This window comes from Agelaius phoeniceus, chromosome 7 (genome assembly GCF_051311805.1).
Source record: "Agelaius phoeniceus isolate bAgePho1 chromosome 7, bAgePho1.hap1, whole genome shotgun sequence".
In the NCBI taxonomy this organism is placed as follows: domain Eukaryota; kingdom Metazoa; phylum Chordata; class Aves; order Passeriformes; family Icteridae; genus Agelaius; species Agelaius phoeniceus.
Genome location: NC_135271.1, coordinates 23,716,583 through 23,734,808, shown reverse-complemented (window position 1 = coordinate 23,734,808; position 18,226 = coordinate 23,716,583). Strand labels below are relative to the sequence as shown.

The 18,226-nt window shown below is 41.5% G+C and overlaps 2 protein-coding genes across 3 annotated transcripts; one reads left to right on the top strand and one right to left on the bottom strand.

Annotated features, from left to right (window-relative positions):
* The first annotated feature begins 1 nt into the window (after nucleotide 1).
* On the top strand, nucleotides 2–9,864 carry TYW5 (tRNA-yW synthesizing protein 5). Of its 2 annotated transcripts, XM_054636660.2 has the most exons (8): nucleotides 5–826; nucleotides 1,712–1,866; nucleotides 4,854–4,923; nucleotides 5,801–5,845; nucleotides 6,314–6,451; nucleotides 7,071–7,158; nucleotides 7,672–7,788; nucleotides 9,472–9,864. In XM_054636660.2, the coding sequence occupies exons 1-8, from the start codon at nucleotides 731–733 to the stop codon at nucleotides 9,726–9,728; spliced, it is 966 nt and encodes a 321-aa protein (XP_054492635.2). In that variant the 5' UTR covers nucleotides 5–730; the 3' UTR covers nucleotides 9,729–9,864. The 2 variants fall into 2 exon arrangements, with proteins under 2 accessions (XP_077037346.1, XP_054492635.2); XM_077181231.1 differs by lacking the exon at nucleotides 7,672–7,788 and having other exon boundaries at nucleotides 2–826.
* A 2,230-nt stretch (nucleotides 9,865–12,094) lies between these two features.
* C7H2orf69 (chromosome 7 C2orf69 homolog) lies at nucleotides 12,095–17,516 on the bottom strand. The gene is made up of 2 exons (XM_054636357.2): nucleotides 17,141–17,516; nucleotides 12,095–15,503 (listed from the first exon to the last, which is right to left on the bottom strand). The coding sequence occupies exons 1-2, from the start codon at nucleotides 17,459–17,461 to the stop codon at nucleotides 14,664–14,666; spliced, it is 1,161 nt and encodes a 386-aa protein (XP_054492332.2). The 5' UTR covers nucleotides 17,462–17,516; the 3' UTR covers nucleotides 12,095–14,663.
* Between the last annotated feature and the right edge of the window lie 710 nt (nucleotides 17,517–18,226).

The window sequence follows — 18,226 nt, the reverse complement described above, 5'->3', positions numbered from 1 at the left end:
TCCACGGAAACACGGCTGCGGCCGCCGCTGGTTCCGGCGCAGGCGGAGCGGTCCGCGCCTGGTCAGGGACCCGAGCCCCGGTCACCGCTGGAGGGGGGTGGCCTCCCCTCTGCTGGCACTGCTGGGGTCGCGTCTGGGCACGGTATCCAGTTCTGGGCTTCCCAGTACAAGAGAGACAAGGAGCTACTGGGGAGCGTGCAGCGGATGCCACAACGATGAGGAAGGGCCTGGAGCATCTCTGTTCATGAGGAGAGACTGCGGGAGCTGGGCCTGTTCAGTCTGAGGAGATTGTGAGGAGATCTCATGGATGCACAGAAATACCTCAAAGGCGGGTGCCAAGAGATGGTGCCAGACACTTCTCAGTGGTGCTCAGTGACAGGACGAAAAGTAATGGCCATAAACTAAAACATAACAAGCTCCACCTCAGCTTGAGAAAAAACTTAATTACATTGCGGGTGGCAGAGCACTGGAACAGGCTGCCCAGGGAAGTCATGGAGTCTCCGTCTCTGGAGACATTCAAACCCCACCTGGACATGTTCCTGTGCCACTTGCTGCAGGTGACCCTGCCGTGGCAGGGGTTGGACTCGATGCTCTCTAGAGATCCCTTCCAACCCTGACAATTCCGTGATCCGCGGGCTCCCAGCCCTTGCCCAGGGGGCGAGGCAGGAACGCTTCTGCGCGCGCTCTTCTTTCCGGGGGAAGCGGCGGGGCGGACGCGGTGCCCGCGGCCATGGAGCGGCGGGAGCGGCGGGAGCAGCGGGCGGAGGCCCTGGAGCGGCTGGACGGGGTGACACGGGAGCGCTTCCTGCGGGACATCTACCCGCGGGTACGGGGCGCTCCGAGCGGGACCCGCCGCAGCGGCTGGGGCTCCACGGCGACACAGGGCAAGGCAGGAGGTGTCCGGGGACCCCTCCTCAGCGGGCACAGCTGGGGCAGGCCAACCCCGGGGTTTGGGTTTGTGTGTTCCCGGAAAGGTGCCCTGATCTATTGAGGGGAATGGGAGTTTAGGAGCAAGGAGCTTCTATGGGCAGGTCCTGTCTGAGCTGCTGGCAAGTTCCGACAGGTGATCTCTGTAAGAGTCCATTGCGTTTGGCAGTGGTTAAAAAGTGTGATCGTTAGTTTTGTTGCTTTGTCATCTCTTGTTTTATCCTCCCCACCCTCCGAGGTCCCAATTAAAAGCAAAAGTGTCTTTGTACTTTTTGTGTGTGGGCTGGATCAAACCTGTTTGTGGTTGTGAGCAGCGAGGAACCTGGTACAGGTGGAAAGAGCTTCTTTCTCTCATGAGAACATAACAGCATCACACAGCTCACAGGCTGCACCTTAACTGTGTGGGCTTTTACATGTTTTGTGCTAAGCCTTGGCTAGAAGAATTAAATCTATTCCTTTGTCTGCCTGGATTCCTAAATGGCCCCAGCACAAAGTGTGGGCTATAATTGTCTTAGCCCCTCCATATCCTTCCTTACCCAACTAGGAAAGAACACATAGTTAATAGAGAAACAGTTCCATAATTTGCTGCATTTTGTTTCAACATTCAGCATTTGATTCACACTGCTTGTGAACAGGTTAGTTGTAACCTTGTGTAAGAAACATTTACAACACTTACAAAGAAACATTTCCTTCGATGTAATTTGAAAAATTCATTCTGTTATTTTTTTCAGTTGGATGCTGTGATAATTCATCACTGAATTTTGTTGTTGTTCTTATTCCTTAGAGAAAGCCAGTAGTGCTGACAGGATTGGAACTGGGCACTTGCACCACCAAATGGACAATAGATTACTTGAGCCAAGCTGAAGGATCTAAAGAAGTAAAGATTCATGTTTCTGCAGTGCCACAGATGGATTTCCTCAGTAAGAACTTTGTGTATAGGTACTTCCAAAGCCTCTTGCATTTTAAAGGCATGTGCTTGTTATTACAGACATACAGTGCATCTGTTTGGAGCTGAGGGTGGGAATAGGAAGATAGTTTGTGAAAACATTACATTATGTATCAAAGGGTTGTCCTGGGTTTCTCCCTCTTCTGTTAATTCTACACCCTGAATAAATACAATGAAGTTGAAGTGAGGGGCCAAACAGCACCTTAAAAGTGATGTCATGAAGTGTTGTAAAGGTATTTTGTCAGAGCACTGTTTTAGGAAATTTGAGTCTGGCATTTGCAGATGTTAATTAAAAACAAACCAAAACACCCTTGATATCTACACTTGATGACCTGGTATTTGTTGTAGTTATGTGGTGCATTCTCAGTGTTACTGAATAGTGACAATTTCTGACTCACTGTGTGTCTGATCCACTTTGAATGCTGGTGTGTGTGTGCCAGCCATGGTATTCCACTCCAGAAAGGGTGTAACTAGTTAAATCCAAGCTCCTTTCAAAGTTAGCATGTGCAGCTTTCAGAATGTTCAGACCACTGGATACCACACATTTCATCAGTTCTTCAGTCTTGATGTGGGCCACAAAAAACCTTGATCTCCTCTGGAGCTTCTCTTATGTAACTACCAGAACATTTCTTCTGAGTTCCTCTAATCTCAGTCATTGGGTTGTCTTCAAGGGTAAATGACTTTATTTTAGCAGGTGGGAATAGGATGTGCTCAGTGTATTAAACTTCTAAGCAGGTGGGAGCATATGCTGTAAATAAGCCACAAGTCTCTGAGTGGAGCCTGCTGTTCAGGGGATAAACACCAATTACAATCATGGTGCATTCTGCTCACTGCATAATGAACTATTGAATCTCTGAAATGAGGGAGTACTTGAATAACTTTGCCTTATCTCCATTCTTTATACTCCCTGCTCTGTTTTGGGGTTTTTTAGTACCCCTTGCTGTGAGTTCACATACAGTTGTTCTGGAGTCTTAGTTTTAGCAGGTTTGTAGACAGCCAGCATCAGGACTCTCTGATGCTCTGATGGTGTTTCATTAAAGCAGGTGTCAGGACTTTCACATACTTCACTTGAAATTCAGGAAACTTTGACTTTTTCCACAGCAAGCCCCTCACTCTAATCTGAAGGGACAATAAGTAGAAACAAAAGAATAGAAACTCTGAGGACTTAACATGCAGTTCCATTAGTTTAAACTGATGAACATTAGTAGTACTGCAGTTCTGTTGTGAGTTGCATGCTCCTACCCCTGTTTTTGTGTTGGTTCTGGAACTCATCCAGCCAGGTTGTGATGTGCTGCAGAAATCTGAATGGTTTTCTGCTGTTTTAGCTTTGTAAGCAGGTTCACAGGGGGGTCAGATGAGTGCCAGTGCTACTGTAAAGGGGGAGATGGGGTGATGACGGCAGATAGCAAGGGCAGAGCTGTGGTAGCACCAGAATGCATCAGTTTAAGCTGTAGCAGAGCTGTGCTCTCACTTTCTTCAGCAGCAGACATAAGTGGACATGATAGAACAGTTTGGCTGAAGTCAGAGCATTGGGTTTTGTTTGGTTTTCCATTGACTTCAGTGGATTTTGTATTTGCCTATTCCAAACAAGCCTAAAATGTTTAGAGAACTGGTTTAAGTACTGTCAGATGCAGGTTCACATTCTAGTAAAAAAGATAACAGGATCGAGAAAAATTTTGCTTGAGAATGGTTTCTTCTCAACCCTGGGTACTTGGTGGTTGCTCTGAAATGTGATATTTACACACAATAGTTAATTTTCCAGTGACACTTAGTGTGAGATGGTGAGCTGCATGAATGTAACATTGAATTCATAATAATGAATATGTGTCCTGTTGCTGATTGTGTTTGGTTTGCCATACAGCTATCAACTGATACCAAAATCTGTAATCTGCATGAAAAGCTCCCATTATGTAGATAATAACTCTTACTGTAATAACTCTTACTGACTTCAGAGGGACCAGCTCTAATGCCCAGTGACTCTTCTTGAATCTTCTGAAGTTATATTTAGTAAATTTAAGGAAAACTCCAAAGAAACATTTGAAATATTGAGATGCCTGTGTTTTGAGGAGCTGAGAAAAAATATATTAAAAAAAAAATCCATGTAACTGAAATAAATTTTATAGATGTACAAATGAAGGTATTTACCTGTGTCCTTTACAAATTTATAGCAGAAATGCATAGATACTAACATGTGCATCTTCCCTGCTGGAATTTTCTTGATGCTGAGCTTTTCTGCAAATTTATAAAAAGGTACAGTAAACAAGCCTAAAAATGACACACTTAAACAGTTAAGCATATTGCCACAGTTTGAGTCTTAATTTGACTGTGAAAAATGTTTTGTTCTGTGACTCAGAGGGGAGTCTTAACAAAGTGGGGAGCTCAAGAGGGGATCTTAACAAAGTGTATGAACAGTTGATGGAGCCGGGTTCTTTTGTGGTCCATGGTGACAGGACAAGAGGCCATGGGCACAAGCTGAAATACAGGAAATTCTGTCAACCCCTTTAACACACACAGACACACACTGTTTTACAGCCAGGTTACTCAAACAATGGAACAAATGCAACAGGTTGCCTAGAGAGATTATGGAGTCTCCATCCTTGGAGATCCATGAAACAGAACTGAATGCTGTCCTGTGCAAGCTGCTGTAGTGAACCCCGCTCTTGGCAAGGGGCTTGGGCTGGAGGAGCTCCAAAGGTGCTTCCAGCCTCAACTACTACAGGCTTGTTTGGATACATACTGGAACAATTCACTAAAACAAAGAAGTTTCTAAGTGTAGGATTTCTGTCTTGGGAGAACTCTTCAAATATCTGCTGCAGACTAAACTGATTAGTCATCATGTTAATTAAAAAAAAAAACAAGAGAGCATCTATTGCATCTTCCATTGCACTTGATATGGTAAGGGAGCTTATTATAAATCTAGAGTTTAGACTGCGTGTTGTTACACAGATTCATGGTATAAATTCAAATATTTCTATTTCAGAACTCTGCCTTTTGATGCATTTGTGCGAAGAGCAGCTGAAGTCAAGCACAAGGAGTACTTTCTTACTGAGGTAATTTCCTTAGTGTCACAGTTTCTTCTGTTGGTTATTTTGCTGGTATATGGAGAGAAAAGTGATGAATTGTAATTTAAAGTCTTACTTCAGTAAAAAACTTGATCTTAAATTTAACTTTCTTGTGGGTTGATGCCAAAGGAAAAAATGTGAGAAGTAATTCTTCTCAGAGGTTTTGTTGTATGTGTACAGTGTGGTTAACTTCAGTCATCCTGTTTCTCTTAACAAAAACTGCTTACATGAGCAAAAATTCCAGTATGAAATTTAGAAATCAAACCTTGCTTTAGAATAACAACCATATAATTTGTGTGGTTTGCAAGAAAATGTCATGAAGATATTTTAGAATTTGATGACTATCAAAGTACAAATCCAGATATATTGTAACATAATTTGTGAGTATCAAATGTGTGGCTATCTCTACATATCAGTGTTCAGGCTAGGGATTTTTCAGATAACTGTAATTAGGAAGCAAATAGTTTTGAATGTAGACATGCTTTTTACCTTTTATGCTGCATAGAATGCTGTAAGTTTTGAAGGCAATAGTTTTCTGCATCAATATACTGAAGAACTGAAATTATAATCTGCATTTGCTTTGAGTCTGTTCAGTAACAGCAATGCTGAAGCAGTTGACCAGTCTCCCCACACTTTACTCTTCTCCCTTCAGTTAATTTCTTTTTTTCCTTTTGTCAAAATGAGCTGCAGGGATCAGTAAATGGCAGTATAACAAAGTAGCTGAATTTGTAGATGCCCTTTTTTTGTACCATATTTTAATGAAATTCTGCATTAGATAAATAAGATAATACAAGCTCTCTGTTTATGTGTTTTTGTAACTCTTATTAAAAAACCCCAAACAATTCTCTTTTTGTGTTCTCTTCAGGATGAAAAGTACTATTTGCGATCAGTGGGTGAAGATGTTAGGAAGGTAAGTTACTGGAGATTACAGTTCTAATATTGTAAAGTTGCAGTTTAGAAATATTTTTTAAAGTCTGTTGTCATACAACTTACTTAGGGTCACATGGTTTGTGAATCTGACTGGATTTAGGTCAGAGTACTTTAATGTGTCTAAAATAGCTCATGGGAGCTGAGCTGGTCACTGAAGAGTACATTGCTAAACTGCCTTTCTTTAGCTTTTGTTGTAGACTAATGTAAAAGGATTTATGCTGATCTCTTGCTCCTGCAGTGTGATTCCTAGCAGCCATAGTTAAGAGCAGCTCTCTGGCTCTTCTTATTAATGGCATTTGCAAGTCAGTGCTGAAGAGCATTGCTGATTTCAGGTGTTGCCAATGCTGAATTCTAACCCCATTTCATATGATTGGAAATGATTGTGAAGTGCTCCCCCATTTAAATGTGCATAGATGGTTCTCTAAGAGTTATGTCCTTTCCATTTCAGGATATTGCAGATATCAGGAAGCAGTTTCCTATTTTAGCAGAAGATGTTCATATTCCAGAGTATTTTGAGAAGGAACAGTTTTTCTCTAGTGTCTTCCGCATCAGCTCAGCTGGATTACAGCTATGGACACATTATGATGTAGGTAATACATGGGTTTAGCAAAAAATGTTGCAGATGGCATTACAGAGTTGACAGAATAAGGTGCAAATCTCTGTCAAAGATTAGAGAGAGAGTAATAATAAAATTCACATATTTTGAAACAGTAAAATGAACCACATTCAGGGGTACAGTGAGTTTTAAATGTTGCATTGCTTAGGAATAATATCTTAACTGGGTTTATGTCTAATGCCAGATTGTAAGATTAAAGGATGTTTTATTTTGTTTTCCTTTTTTAAATTGTTTTGAGTTTCAGTTGAAAATCTGAAACACAGTAACTTTAAACATTTTTGTCTTCAACATTGCTTTCCTTTTTTTGTTTTTCACTCTAATGGTCAGATTAGGATAAATTCTAGTTGTACAATACACTGCCAACTGTGCAATGATTGTAGTGGTTTCTGGCTGCAATGCAATAGATTCCAAATAAGGTTGTCTTCTAACACTGTGCAGTGAGTTCTGAATAACTTTATTTATAAGATAATTCTTAACATGTGAAGGTTTTATTAATACTCTTTTTTAAGCTAATAATTAGATCAGTTGAAGTCTATATATTTATTCAATCAACTTTTGGCTGACATCTCTATTATTACGCTCATCCCAGGTAATGGACAACTTCTTAATCCAAGTCACAGGGAGAAAAAGAGTTGTTTTGTACAGTCCTCGAGATGCACCATATTTATATTTATCAGGTATGCATGTCACAGGTATCTAGATTGGAGTATGGTGATCTTAGCTTTTCAGCTCACAACTGTTGCACTGTAGAAAATAATCACTAACAGATGACTTGCTATAAAAGAATATAATTTGTTCCTTTAACTCTGATTCTTTGTGCTTTAGTCAAAGCTAAGGAAAACAGCAGCTTTGCCTGATTATTTTCAACACCTAACTGAAGGAGTAAAATGTTCTGTCTGGGTTCAAAATAGTTTTTTTAGATGTCAGGAAAAGTGGTTTTTAGTGTTAATAAGGTTGCAGTTACAGAACAAATACAGACGAGGAGAACATCTCTTCATGAGATGTTGCTGAAGCAACAGAGGTACTCAAATGAGTACCTGCTTCATAAATGAGGGGTGCCATCAGATTTTCCTGGTTTTGAGAAACAAACCAGGACTAAATTTGATTCAAGAACTGCCATCTCCAGCAATATGATAATGCTTTGTTCCTGTTGGAAGAGTGGGAATATTTATTCAGTGAAATTTTCCTAGGTACTAAATCAGAGGTGCTGGATGTGGATAACCCAGACATGGAGAAATATCCCCTTTTTGTGAAAGCCAAGCGCTATGAATGTGTTTTGGAAGCAGGAGATGTGTTATTTATTCCAGGTAAGTAGTAAATAGTTCCTGACCATTAAACAGTCTTGTTTCTAATTTTTGATTTCTGGAGATGGTAAGAGATTACTAAAGCGTTTCTCTGTTATAAGTAGGAGCATTGAAAGCCAATGTTGGCAAAACTAATTTATTTCTTCCAACTGTACCATTAACCTGAGAAACAGTACTATTATATCTACCTATAAATCTTGATTTCCCTCAAGTGTACACTCTATGTTCCTGAATTTGTGTCTTAATAGATTAATACTATAAACTTACCTTCTGAAATCTGAAATTACTTCAGTGACCTGGGTTTATTAGTGACAGAATTTGAGTGAAATACCATTTATGTTCTTCTGTAGCTCTGGAACTTGAGGTACATGGTCTGATGAGAATTACGGATGGTAGAGTTATTGGACCTTCTAAAGTTTAATAATAATCTTTGGGGAATGGAAACACACATCCTAATAACATCCTAATAATTTTTCTGCATTAGCAGAAAGCTGCTTTCTGGGCTGACATGACATATTCTGGTAGTCAGGGAAAGGCAGTTGAATTACTCCTATTGAACTACTCCTCCTTGTTACTTGATTTTATTTTAACTCATCATGAGCTTGCAGCAGATATGACTTATCCTGTCACTTATTTACTTTATCTGAGCAAGATAAACAGGTCAGTAAACAAGAAGGTAATAGGTTTTTAGGAAGTTATTTTATAATAGTTTCTTAGCCTTTGACTTGTTACTTAATTTTGAACTTACCTTTGTTTCTTCCTGAATAAACTTTTGGTTACAGTTAGTTACATGCCACACTGCTGCTGATGTCAGCACCCCTGTTTTCTGTTTATGAAGTCCAGATACTTGTTTGTCTTTGCCAGTGGATCGGTAGAGTCAAACTTGAGTCATATTCAGCTCTCTTAAGACTGACTGGGGAGTATAGGGATTTTTGAGTCCAGAGAATGGTGCTTTGTCAGCATCCTGCAGTGCATATCACTGAAAAAAAAGATGTTTTCTGAGGAATGTGTGTGGTTATTATGAAGAAGGTAGAAGCAGCCCCTCTTCCTAACCTGAAAGAAGCTTCATGTTGATTTCTCAGAATAAACTTTTCTGTCTTCAGCACCTACAGGCAAATAAGATGCAATAAACACAGCATTCAGACTTTTAGCTTAAAGTTCAAATATCCTAAATATAGCATATTAAACTGATTCTTTAAATGTACTCAATGAAGCAAAGATGTCTTGGCTTCTTTACCACAGTCATGATGATTCAGCTGAAAAACCTCATGCTTTCATTATGAGAAGATTAGCAATTTTGCCTGAGTGATTTACATTGAGGCCTGGACAGTATGTGCAAGGTTAGGGACTAAGTGAAAATAGATACCTGCATTTAGAGTGGAGGGGAGCAAGGGAAGGTGTCTTTCTTTCACCCTACACATGCTTATCTTTGCTTACATTTGAGTACCTCTGTGCTTCAGCAACTGTTACTTTTATGAGAAGTTATGGATCAGCATAAATGTCTTGAAAAACTTCTTAAATTTGGTACAAAGCAATACATTCATATGGATATTTATAAATAAACAAAAATAAAGTAGTTGAGGTTTTTCCTCAACTAGATTTAGTTTGGGCAATTCTGACAATTGCTTGGAGTCACGTGGAAGTTTTGGACAGAAATATTTATTTTAGACACTGTTCTTTCTACAGCTTTGTGGTTCCATAATGTAATTTCTGAGGAATTTGGAGTGGCACTGAATGTCTTTTGGAAGCACCTTCCTGCTGAGTCCTATGATAAGACTGACACTTATGGAAATAAAGATCCCATGGCAGCCTCTAGAGCTATACAGATCTTGGACAGAGCCTTGAAAACACTTGAAGAACTACCTGAAGAGTACAGGGATTTTTATGCTCGGAGAATGGTATTACGTATCCAAGAAAAGGCCTACAGGAATGATTATGGATAAAGCAACACGCTGCAATTCAGCAAGGTCCCTTGCAAGTAGAAAATTGTATGTTAGTATGGAAACTGTCCATCTGTCCTTACATACACTTTCTGTGAGACCAATAAAAACTGTCAATAAACATTCTTTTATTACAAAATTCTTCTTGTAGATTTTCTTCCTAGTTTTTCATGTGCACTGAGGTCACAGTCTGCTTGATCTGGAGATGGTCTCTTTTCTACAATGAGACAGACATTTGCAGTGCCTCCACTTATAACTCTTCTGTTTTGGAATGTTCTACTGAAATTTTTCTGAACAAAAGTTTTGGTATGTGGGCTGACAGCACGTATGCTTAGAAGTAACTGCACGTATTTGTGAATGCAGCCTCATTAAATTTTAGCAAAGCCATAGTGGTTTCTGAGGAGGTCCAAGCAAGCCATTGGTGGTAGCTGTAATGGTCATGGTTTAAGTGATAACCTGGCAATTAGTGTAGGGAGTTTCTTCTCCCCCTTGTAGTGAGACAGAGTGGGTATGGAGAAAAAAAGCAAAAACTAACCATGCCAGATTACACTAAAAATTGTGCAGTAGCTTGAGTACAATGTAAATGATTTACCCTTCTCCTAGCTCAGTAATGTGTTACTGGGAGGAATATCTTCTTTGTCACTGCCTCAGTGCAGTCACAGCATTGCTGTTCCTGCAGCTGTGAAACACTTGGCACTAACGTGCCCACAAATCCATTCAGATACAGTCCTGGTATCTGCAGTGGAGTTCATAGTGGTGGAGTAGACACAAAACCTGTTGGGGCTGTTTTGTTATCATATGAAAGGAGGTTTGCATAGCACCTTTTGGGATGGAGCCTGTTGTTTAGGCATTGTAGGTTACTTTTTCAGCAGATTGTAGTGCTTACAAAAGCCCTGTGAAATAAAGGTGGGGATCTGACAATAAGGATAGGCTAGGCATTTTCTCTTTGAAACACTCTGATGTTATTACTTGTGCTGTTTGGGGAACGCAGCATTTATCCGACTTAGGTCAGTCTTGCTTCTAGCAACGTTTTTTGAGAATTGTAACTTGTCAAAAGCTCTTAGACAAAATAAATGTGTAGTGTTAAAAAAGTGCTGGAAAAAAGCTTTCTTCAGAAGAGCAGGAGCTTGAACACTGTGCAGATTATTCTTCTAAACCTGTTCTTCTTGGCAGTTCAACACAGTGAAAATAGTCTGGTACCATGTGAATGGGCACCCGGCCACCTCAATGAATAAGCATGAATGGAACCAGCCAAGCGATTCTGACGGGCATCATTGTACGTTCTGAGGGTAGAATTTCAATTTGGGATCACAAATAGGTCTCCCAAAATTTTTGTTCAGAAAGGAACAAGGATTGCTTGTGCGTACTGCTTGCTGAGACAGAATCTTTCTGCCCGTTAGGCTGGGGTAACCTCTTGGCTTTGTTGGATTGGTAATGTCAAGGGCCCAGTCTGAATTGCAGAGGTGAACAGAGCATATTCTTTGTGTGTTAGGACTGAATTGAGAGGTTCAGAGAGCCTGTAGGGCTCAACAAAGCTGTGTTCCAGCATTGTGCCTGCACAGCCATCACTTTAACTGCCAGCAGCTTCTCAAGGTACTGGTACAGAGAATTACTGTGCTGATGCCTCGTGCCATTCCTTGGGTCTCCATTCACAAAAGGGAGGTGTCAGCTTGGTATTCTCAGGCCCCTTCAACACTTAAGTGTAAATTTTATCTTCATGCTGCAAACTTCCACATTTGCAGAGATCTGACTAAATCAGTCCCAGATGGGAAGAAGTTTATCAAACTTCTTAGCATTTTAGATTCATACAAAATAAAATTATTTCAATCATCTGGACAAGTTCATAGACTCAAGCCTTGCTTTAAAAGAATTTAGCAGTTTACAATTTAGTACATGTTAGCATGTCTCAAAATGTACCAGAAACAAGCATGTAATACAAGAACACCAGTCATTACTAGGTTGTACTATGGACTGTGTAAGGTTGCTCACTCCATTAGGAAACAGAAGTGTCTTGAACTACAGCACTATTAGCAGGAGAGCCACCTAACTTTAGGCATTTACACCTAAGCTTATTAAAAACTGCCTTTACAGGTAATGTTGAAAAATGGGCATATGCAAACTATGACCCATTTTATCCTAACACAGAAATGTCCCACCCTTGGCTGCTTCATGCCAGCTTTCCTGTGTTTGTGAGATGCCAGTAAGCTGTTTTAAAATTATGGATGGTGACTACACAAATACAAAGCCTCCTTGAAGAAAAGTCATCAAATAAATCTGATTTTTTAAACTAGGTCTCCACAAACACCTGCTAAAACTTAATCCACAAAAACTGCACATTCCTTGTTTAATGGTTTTATACTCACATCAAAGTGGTTTCACCCATTAGAACTAGTTTATTTTCTACATAGTTTGCAAAATTTATTTTTAGCATGCATTGTAATGAATGACAGAGGCACATTCCAACAGAGTACTACAGCTGTTTAAAGAATGAAAAACAACCAGTCAGTTTTCCCTCCACAACACGAGGTCTCATAACAAGATTAGTTTTACAACAAAGTGCCTATTCTTCAAAGTAATGCAGCAACACTTGAGCCTATTTAACAGTTATTGTAGGCAGCCCCCATCAAACAGGTTAGTATTATTTTAACAGGACAGCCATCCAGAAACTTTTGAAGACAATGTCAATATTTTAATAGCTATTTCCAAAAGCTTGCAGCAACGTAGTTCTGATGTTTTGACAGGCACAGAATTGTTTAGAAATTGGTCTCTGATCTGCAGTGTTATTGGATTGGGCAAGTGTTAGCACACCCAGCTTAGCCTAGTCAGTCTGAAACTGAGGGAGCAAAAGCAATAGAAAGTTCTGGGGTTTTTGCTGGTTTACCTTTTAAAATACTATTTTGTAAGGGGATGGTTAAATATATTTCAAGCCATTTGCAGGCTTTCTATTAAAACCACTTCTTTAGGTGACCCATATTTCCTTTACAGAAAAAAATCCTCACATTTGCTGCAAATGTTATCAAAAGGACCATAAAGGGAAAAAATGTGCCTTGAAACAAATTAAAAAGTTGTTATAAGCCTATTAAGATAGTAATCAACAAATGGGACTGAACGAAATCTCCAAGAAACAGCCTAAAATAAAAAAGCAGATGGAACTAAATTTCAGGTTCTTTAGAGTTTGTTTGCATATTGCACTTTTCTCCATCAATTAAAATAGATTAATTCGATGAACTAGGTAATCTAATTATTAGTGATAGAGTTCTCTTTCAAATTGTAAGGTACACACTGCATGCATAATCCTTTCTACCACCCTTAATATTTTGAGTATTGAGAATATTTTCTTAGGAGTACAACACACTTTTCTCATTATTCAGTGATCACTGATGTGCACAGTTTCTGCCAAAAGTTGTCTACAGGGAACCTTTTAAGTTTTAATGATGCCAATAGAAGAAACTTCCTTTCCACAGTGTAAGAGTCACGGGAAACAAGGAGCAGGGCAGAGATGTCACTAAGCCATCAAACACAGAACCAAAGTTGAATAAAAGGCCTTTTTTCAGACCTTAGCCACAATTGTTTGTGTAATCTTCCCAGAGGTTTGCTAACTTGCTTTTGTATTCCTATACTTCCAGGAAATCCAAAACCATTTGGAGTTACTGGTTCGTTGTTAATAGTTGCAGTTGTCTTTAAGAATGATTTTAAGCTTTGTAGCTAAATGGGAAATTACTTACAACAGTAGAAAAGTTCCATTAATACCATCATTGTCCATCTTTCAGTATTTCTTTCTTAAGTACACTCAGGTTTGGTGTCTGAACCAGATTACATCTTTTGTATCAAATCTGGCTGGCTTTCTATTTAGAGGGGTTTTTTTCTGTAGGAAAAAATTAGGCTACAAAAATAAGGTTTTTGGATGGCTTTAGAAGCAACTACTGCAGTACATTTAAAGGACATAATAGATTTTAAAAATGAGGCATTTTGAAAGAGCTACACTCAAGACAGTCTGAATTTTTTTAATGCAACTTATAATAGATTATGTGCTTATGGCTTGATTAAGAGCAACATCAATGCAGCAAATACCAAGTACAACCTTGCCATCCCCAGGTAGGGATGTCACCCTTGATGTGATAACAAAGGTATTACTGCTGGTCCTTACAGAAGTTAGCAAAGCAACAGCAAGGTATCTTGAAGCACAAACAAGCTACACCCTTAATCAACATTCCTGGTTATTTAACATAGCTACATCACAATTTTCAAGCCCCCAGGTGAAATGGCTGTTCACTAGCAGATACTACACAATTAATTAATCAAACTTCAGAGTGACAGAAACGGCAAGGCGCGCATAAGGAAGAGAAATGTATTGGCACTATTATTCCAAAGGTGATTATTTGTGACTTTGTTTCAAACAGGAAAAACGTTACAAAACTGGAAGATTTAATTACCTAATAAAACAGGTCTCCACAAAATATATAACTAACATTCTTCTTACAATCAATTTCCTTAAGCCAAAAAACTAACCTTACATCTGTTATTGACAAAGAGCAATAATTTTAGCCCTGGAAGCACTCAACTGAAGTATCTACACATCTGAAATTCCCAAGTACTTTAAAGTCCCATTAAATGCAGTATATGACATTAGACATCCAGGACTAAAAATTCTGCCAACAGTTTAGGAATAAACATTCCCATTTAACAAAAAAACATGCATAGGATTGTTCTTCATAACACTTTTTTCCCAGGAATCAAAAAACAACATCTGTTATAGTTATGGGGTCCCAATAAGCCTTTTTATGCTACAGAAATTTATATATAGTATCTATTAGCAACACAGAACTCATTTAGTATTCTGTATAGAAAGCATCTGCTCAAAGCTGAAAATCTAGATGACAACATTTACAGAGTTAAAAGTGCTTCTACAAAGAATATACTGTTCATATACATACAGTCTCAAAATACTTCATGAACTCTGAAATGGTTGTCTAAGGAGGGAACTTCATCAGCAAAATGCAGTTGATCATTTATTTCCACACCAAATTCTTCAAGTATCTGTACAAATTTCTCATGCTCTCTCCCAATCCATGACCTCATTGTGTCAAACACTTGGTACGGTGTAACGTGAGCATGAACTTTAATTCCTGTCTCTGCAAGTTCTTTCAGCATTTCAGGGTAAGTAACCCAAGTGTTGCTTCCTCCCGAGTGACCACCATCCAGCCAGTAAATTGCTTTTATGTTTTTTAAGAAGGCATCTGTAGTCTTGTCTTTTTTGGCTTCCTTCAGCTCATAAAGCAGCTGGTTCAAAACCACACAACCTTTACTGAAGCCAATCAAAGTAAACGATGCTGCACCTACAGCAGAGGGGACCATGACATTGACAGCAGAATTATTAGAGCATTCACAATCTCTCTCCCTTTCTCTGGAGGAGCAGCCATTTGTTGTAGGAACAGACTGTGGCTGTGATTTACAAGCAGCTATTTTTGCATCCTTGCTGACACCGTGCACACTTTTCTGGGACAGCAGAATATTCTGAGAGAGTCTGAATGCATTAACCAGCAAAGCATGGAGATGCTTGAAAGCTCCAAAGTCAGTGCTGTGCTCTGGTGCTCCAAACATGTTACTTGTCACAAAATTGTCATAACAGCTGAATTTGTGCAGGTGCATTCGAGAACATTTTATGACCCAAATAAAGCTATTGGGGAACCGGCGAGCCAGTATGGTAGCGACATTTTCAAAACTCCAGTGCTCCCACTGAAAGTTTTCTGGGTGGCAAGACATGATGTCATGATAGTTCTGAAAAATTAAAAAAATAGAAAAGATGCATTACTATATTGTGAAAAGATTCAGCTCTAATGTACTTCTCCTTATAAAGGAGAAAGGAGTCCTTTTTTACAGAAAGGACTGTAAAAAACCCCTGCATTAAAGGGGTTTCTCCTACTTTATAAGTTTGCAGAACAAGAAACACATGAAAGAAATTTTGACTTGCTTACTATAGTATTTTTTACAACATATTTTTAATACCCTCAAGATCAATACAATAAAGTTAGCCCATGAAAATATTAGTAATTTTTGCTGACTTCACAGCAAAAGAAAATTAAAGTATTATTCAACTTAGTATGACACAGAATACATAATTTTACTGTATTATCTCTATCTACAGAAATACTGATTATCTTACTACAAAACAAAAACAGACTTAAAACTTTGTAGCAGGTTTTCTGGATTTTTATACAGAAACAAAAATATCACCTCTTATTCAGCTGTAGGAATTTTTTATTGCCTTATTCACATCCATAGAGAGCATTTTTGGAAAGAAATTAAACCCCAAGTCTTGAATGAACCTCATGTCTGAAATCTTAATGGCAAAGAATACCAGTTCATTTATTTTACTAAGGAATAATGAAGCCATATGCAAGAATGGCAAACAGACAAGTCTTCATAGGTCATCCCAATCCTTAAAATAAAAACACACAAAATGCTGCATCTTTACCTGACAGAAGGGAAAGCCTTTTCCCTTGAAGAAGAAGGCACTACCCCTGCTGCTTTTGAGAAGCAGTAATGACAATAGAGATTAGCTGGCTACCAGAACATGTTATATTAGAGATAACACATAACCACATGCTCGGGGACAGCACTTCAGTCTCTGCAATTTCTTGCCAACTCCAGAAACCACAGGTGCCTTCTCAGGACAGGCTGAGAAAGTGTCAGTGCCTGTCGAATTCCCAAAGGGCAGGGTCTGGGATGTCCATACACCTGCACGGTGCTCTGCCTGGGGAGAATAACCGGGCACCTTATTGCCACTCCCTGCCACGCTTCCAGACACTGCCATCCCTGTCACTGTCAGCCTCAGGCAGCCCTATAGGGCTGGAGTGAGCCTAGAGAAGGGCAGTGGAGCTGGTGATGGGGCTGGAGCACAAATCCTGTGAGGAGCAGCTGAGAGTCTTCAGCCTGGAGAAGAGCAGGCTCAGGGGGAGCCCTTGCTGCTCGCTTTAAGTCCCTGAAAGGAGCTGTAGGCAGATAAGGTCGGTGTCTTCTTTCAGGCGACAAAGAGGACATTAGAAAGCACCCTTGACAGAAAGGGTGGATTGCCCAGGAGGTGGTGGAGTCACCGTCCCTGGAGGTGTTGAAGGAAAGACTAGACATGGCACTTAGCGCCAGGGTAGCTGGCGTGGTGGTGTTGGTCACAGGCTGGACTCAATGATCTCCAACCTAAGTGATTCTGTGAGGACGACCCTCCTCCCCTCCACTACTGCACCAGCTGAGGTTTCCGGAGGGCCAGTTCCCGCTCCCTGTGCCCGACCGTGCAGGGCAGGGAAATGCTCCGACGGCCGCGGCGAGAACCGGGCACTGCCCACCCGCACAGCCCCTTCCGGCGCCGCTTCCCCGCTCCCGCCCTGCCGCCCGGGCCCCCATCGCCCCGCGCTCCGTACCTGCACGTCCCCCGGGAAGTACACGACGTGGTGCTGCGGTGACGGCACCGGGGCCGGGCCGCGTGGGGCCGGCGGCAGCAGCAGCAGCAGCTCGTTGGTGCGGTGCGGCTCAGCGCCCGGCACCTCGGGCAGCCGCAGCCACGGCGGGCTCAGCCGCGCCGCGGAGAACCCCCCGCCGCTGCTGCCGCCGCCGCCCGCAGGCCCCGCGGCGCAGGCGGCCGGCGCCCCGCAGAGGCTCATGGCGCTGCCCAGGCACAGCGTGGCGGGGCCGGCGAGCCCCCGCAGCAGCGCGGCGGCGGCTGAGCGGCAGCGCCGGCTCATGGGCGCACCGCTCCGCGCGCCGCCCGCCCGCGCGCCGCGCCTGCGCACCGCCCCAACCCCGCCCCCGCGCGCGGGCCCGGCCCCAGCCCCGCCCATCGGCCCCGCCCGTGGGCCCCCCGGGAGGGACCCGGCAGGGGGCGTAGCACGTGCGCCCGCCCCTCGATGACGTCACGAGGCTGTTCAAAAGGCGGCGGCGGGAAGCGCGTGGGGCTGTGAAGGAGCAGGTGCGCTCGCGCCTCCTTGTGGGACCCCCCTGAGGGAGCCGGGGCCCCCTGAGGGGACCTCGGGATGGGGCAGCGGCCGCGGCCGCGGAGCCTCCTCCACAGGGCAGCGACACCGCGGGGTGTGGGGCTGTGGAACTTACAGAACCGATCTAGTGCTCCACGTGGAGCAGTTAATTTCCAATCCGGAAGGTATGTGCCTCCTAAAGGTGCTGGTTGTATTAAAAAAAGTAAATAAAATGATAGCTTTGAAATACTGGCTTTGGATACACTAGTTCTGCTGCGTTGGAAGAAAAGCTTTCACGTGGTCTGGTGAGAACTCTGTATTTTACAAGGCAAACAAAGCAAGGAAACAGAGCCTTTGGTTTATTTCTAAGCATTTAAATTTCCTTTTCCTAGAATTTTGATATTTCACATATTTTTTCCTTTATTCTATTTTCCTAGTATACTTTTAACATTTGTATGCAAACCTAGAAAACTGCCAAATACCAAACCGGTCTCCTGTTAGCTGAGGCACTCAAGAAAGGAGAGTTAATTAAGCACT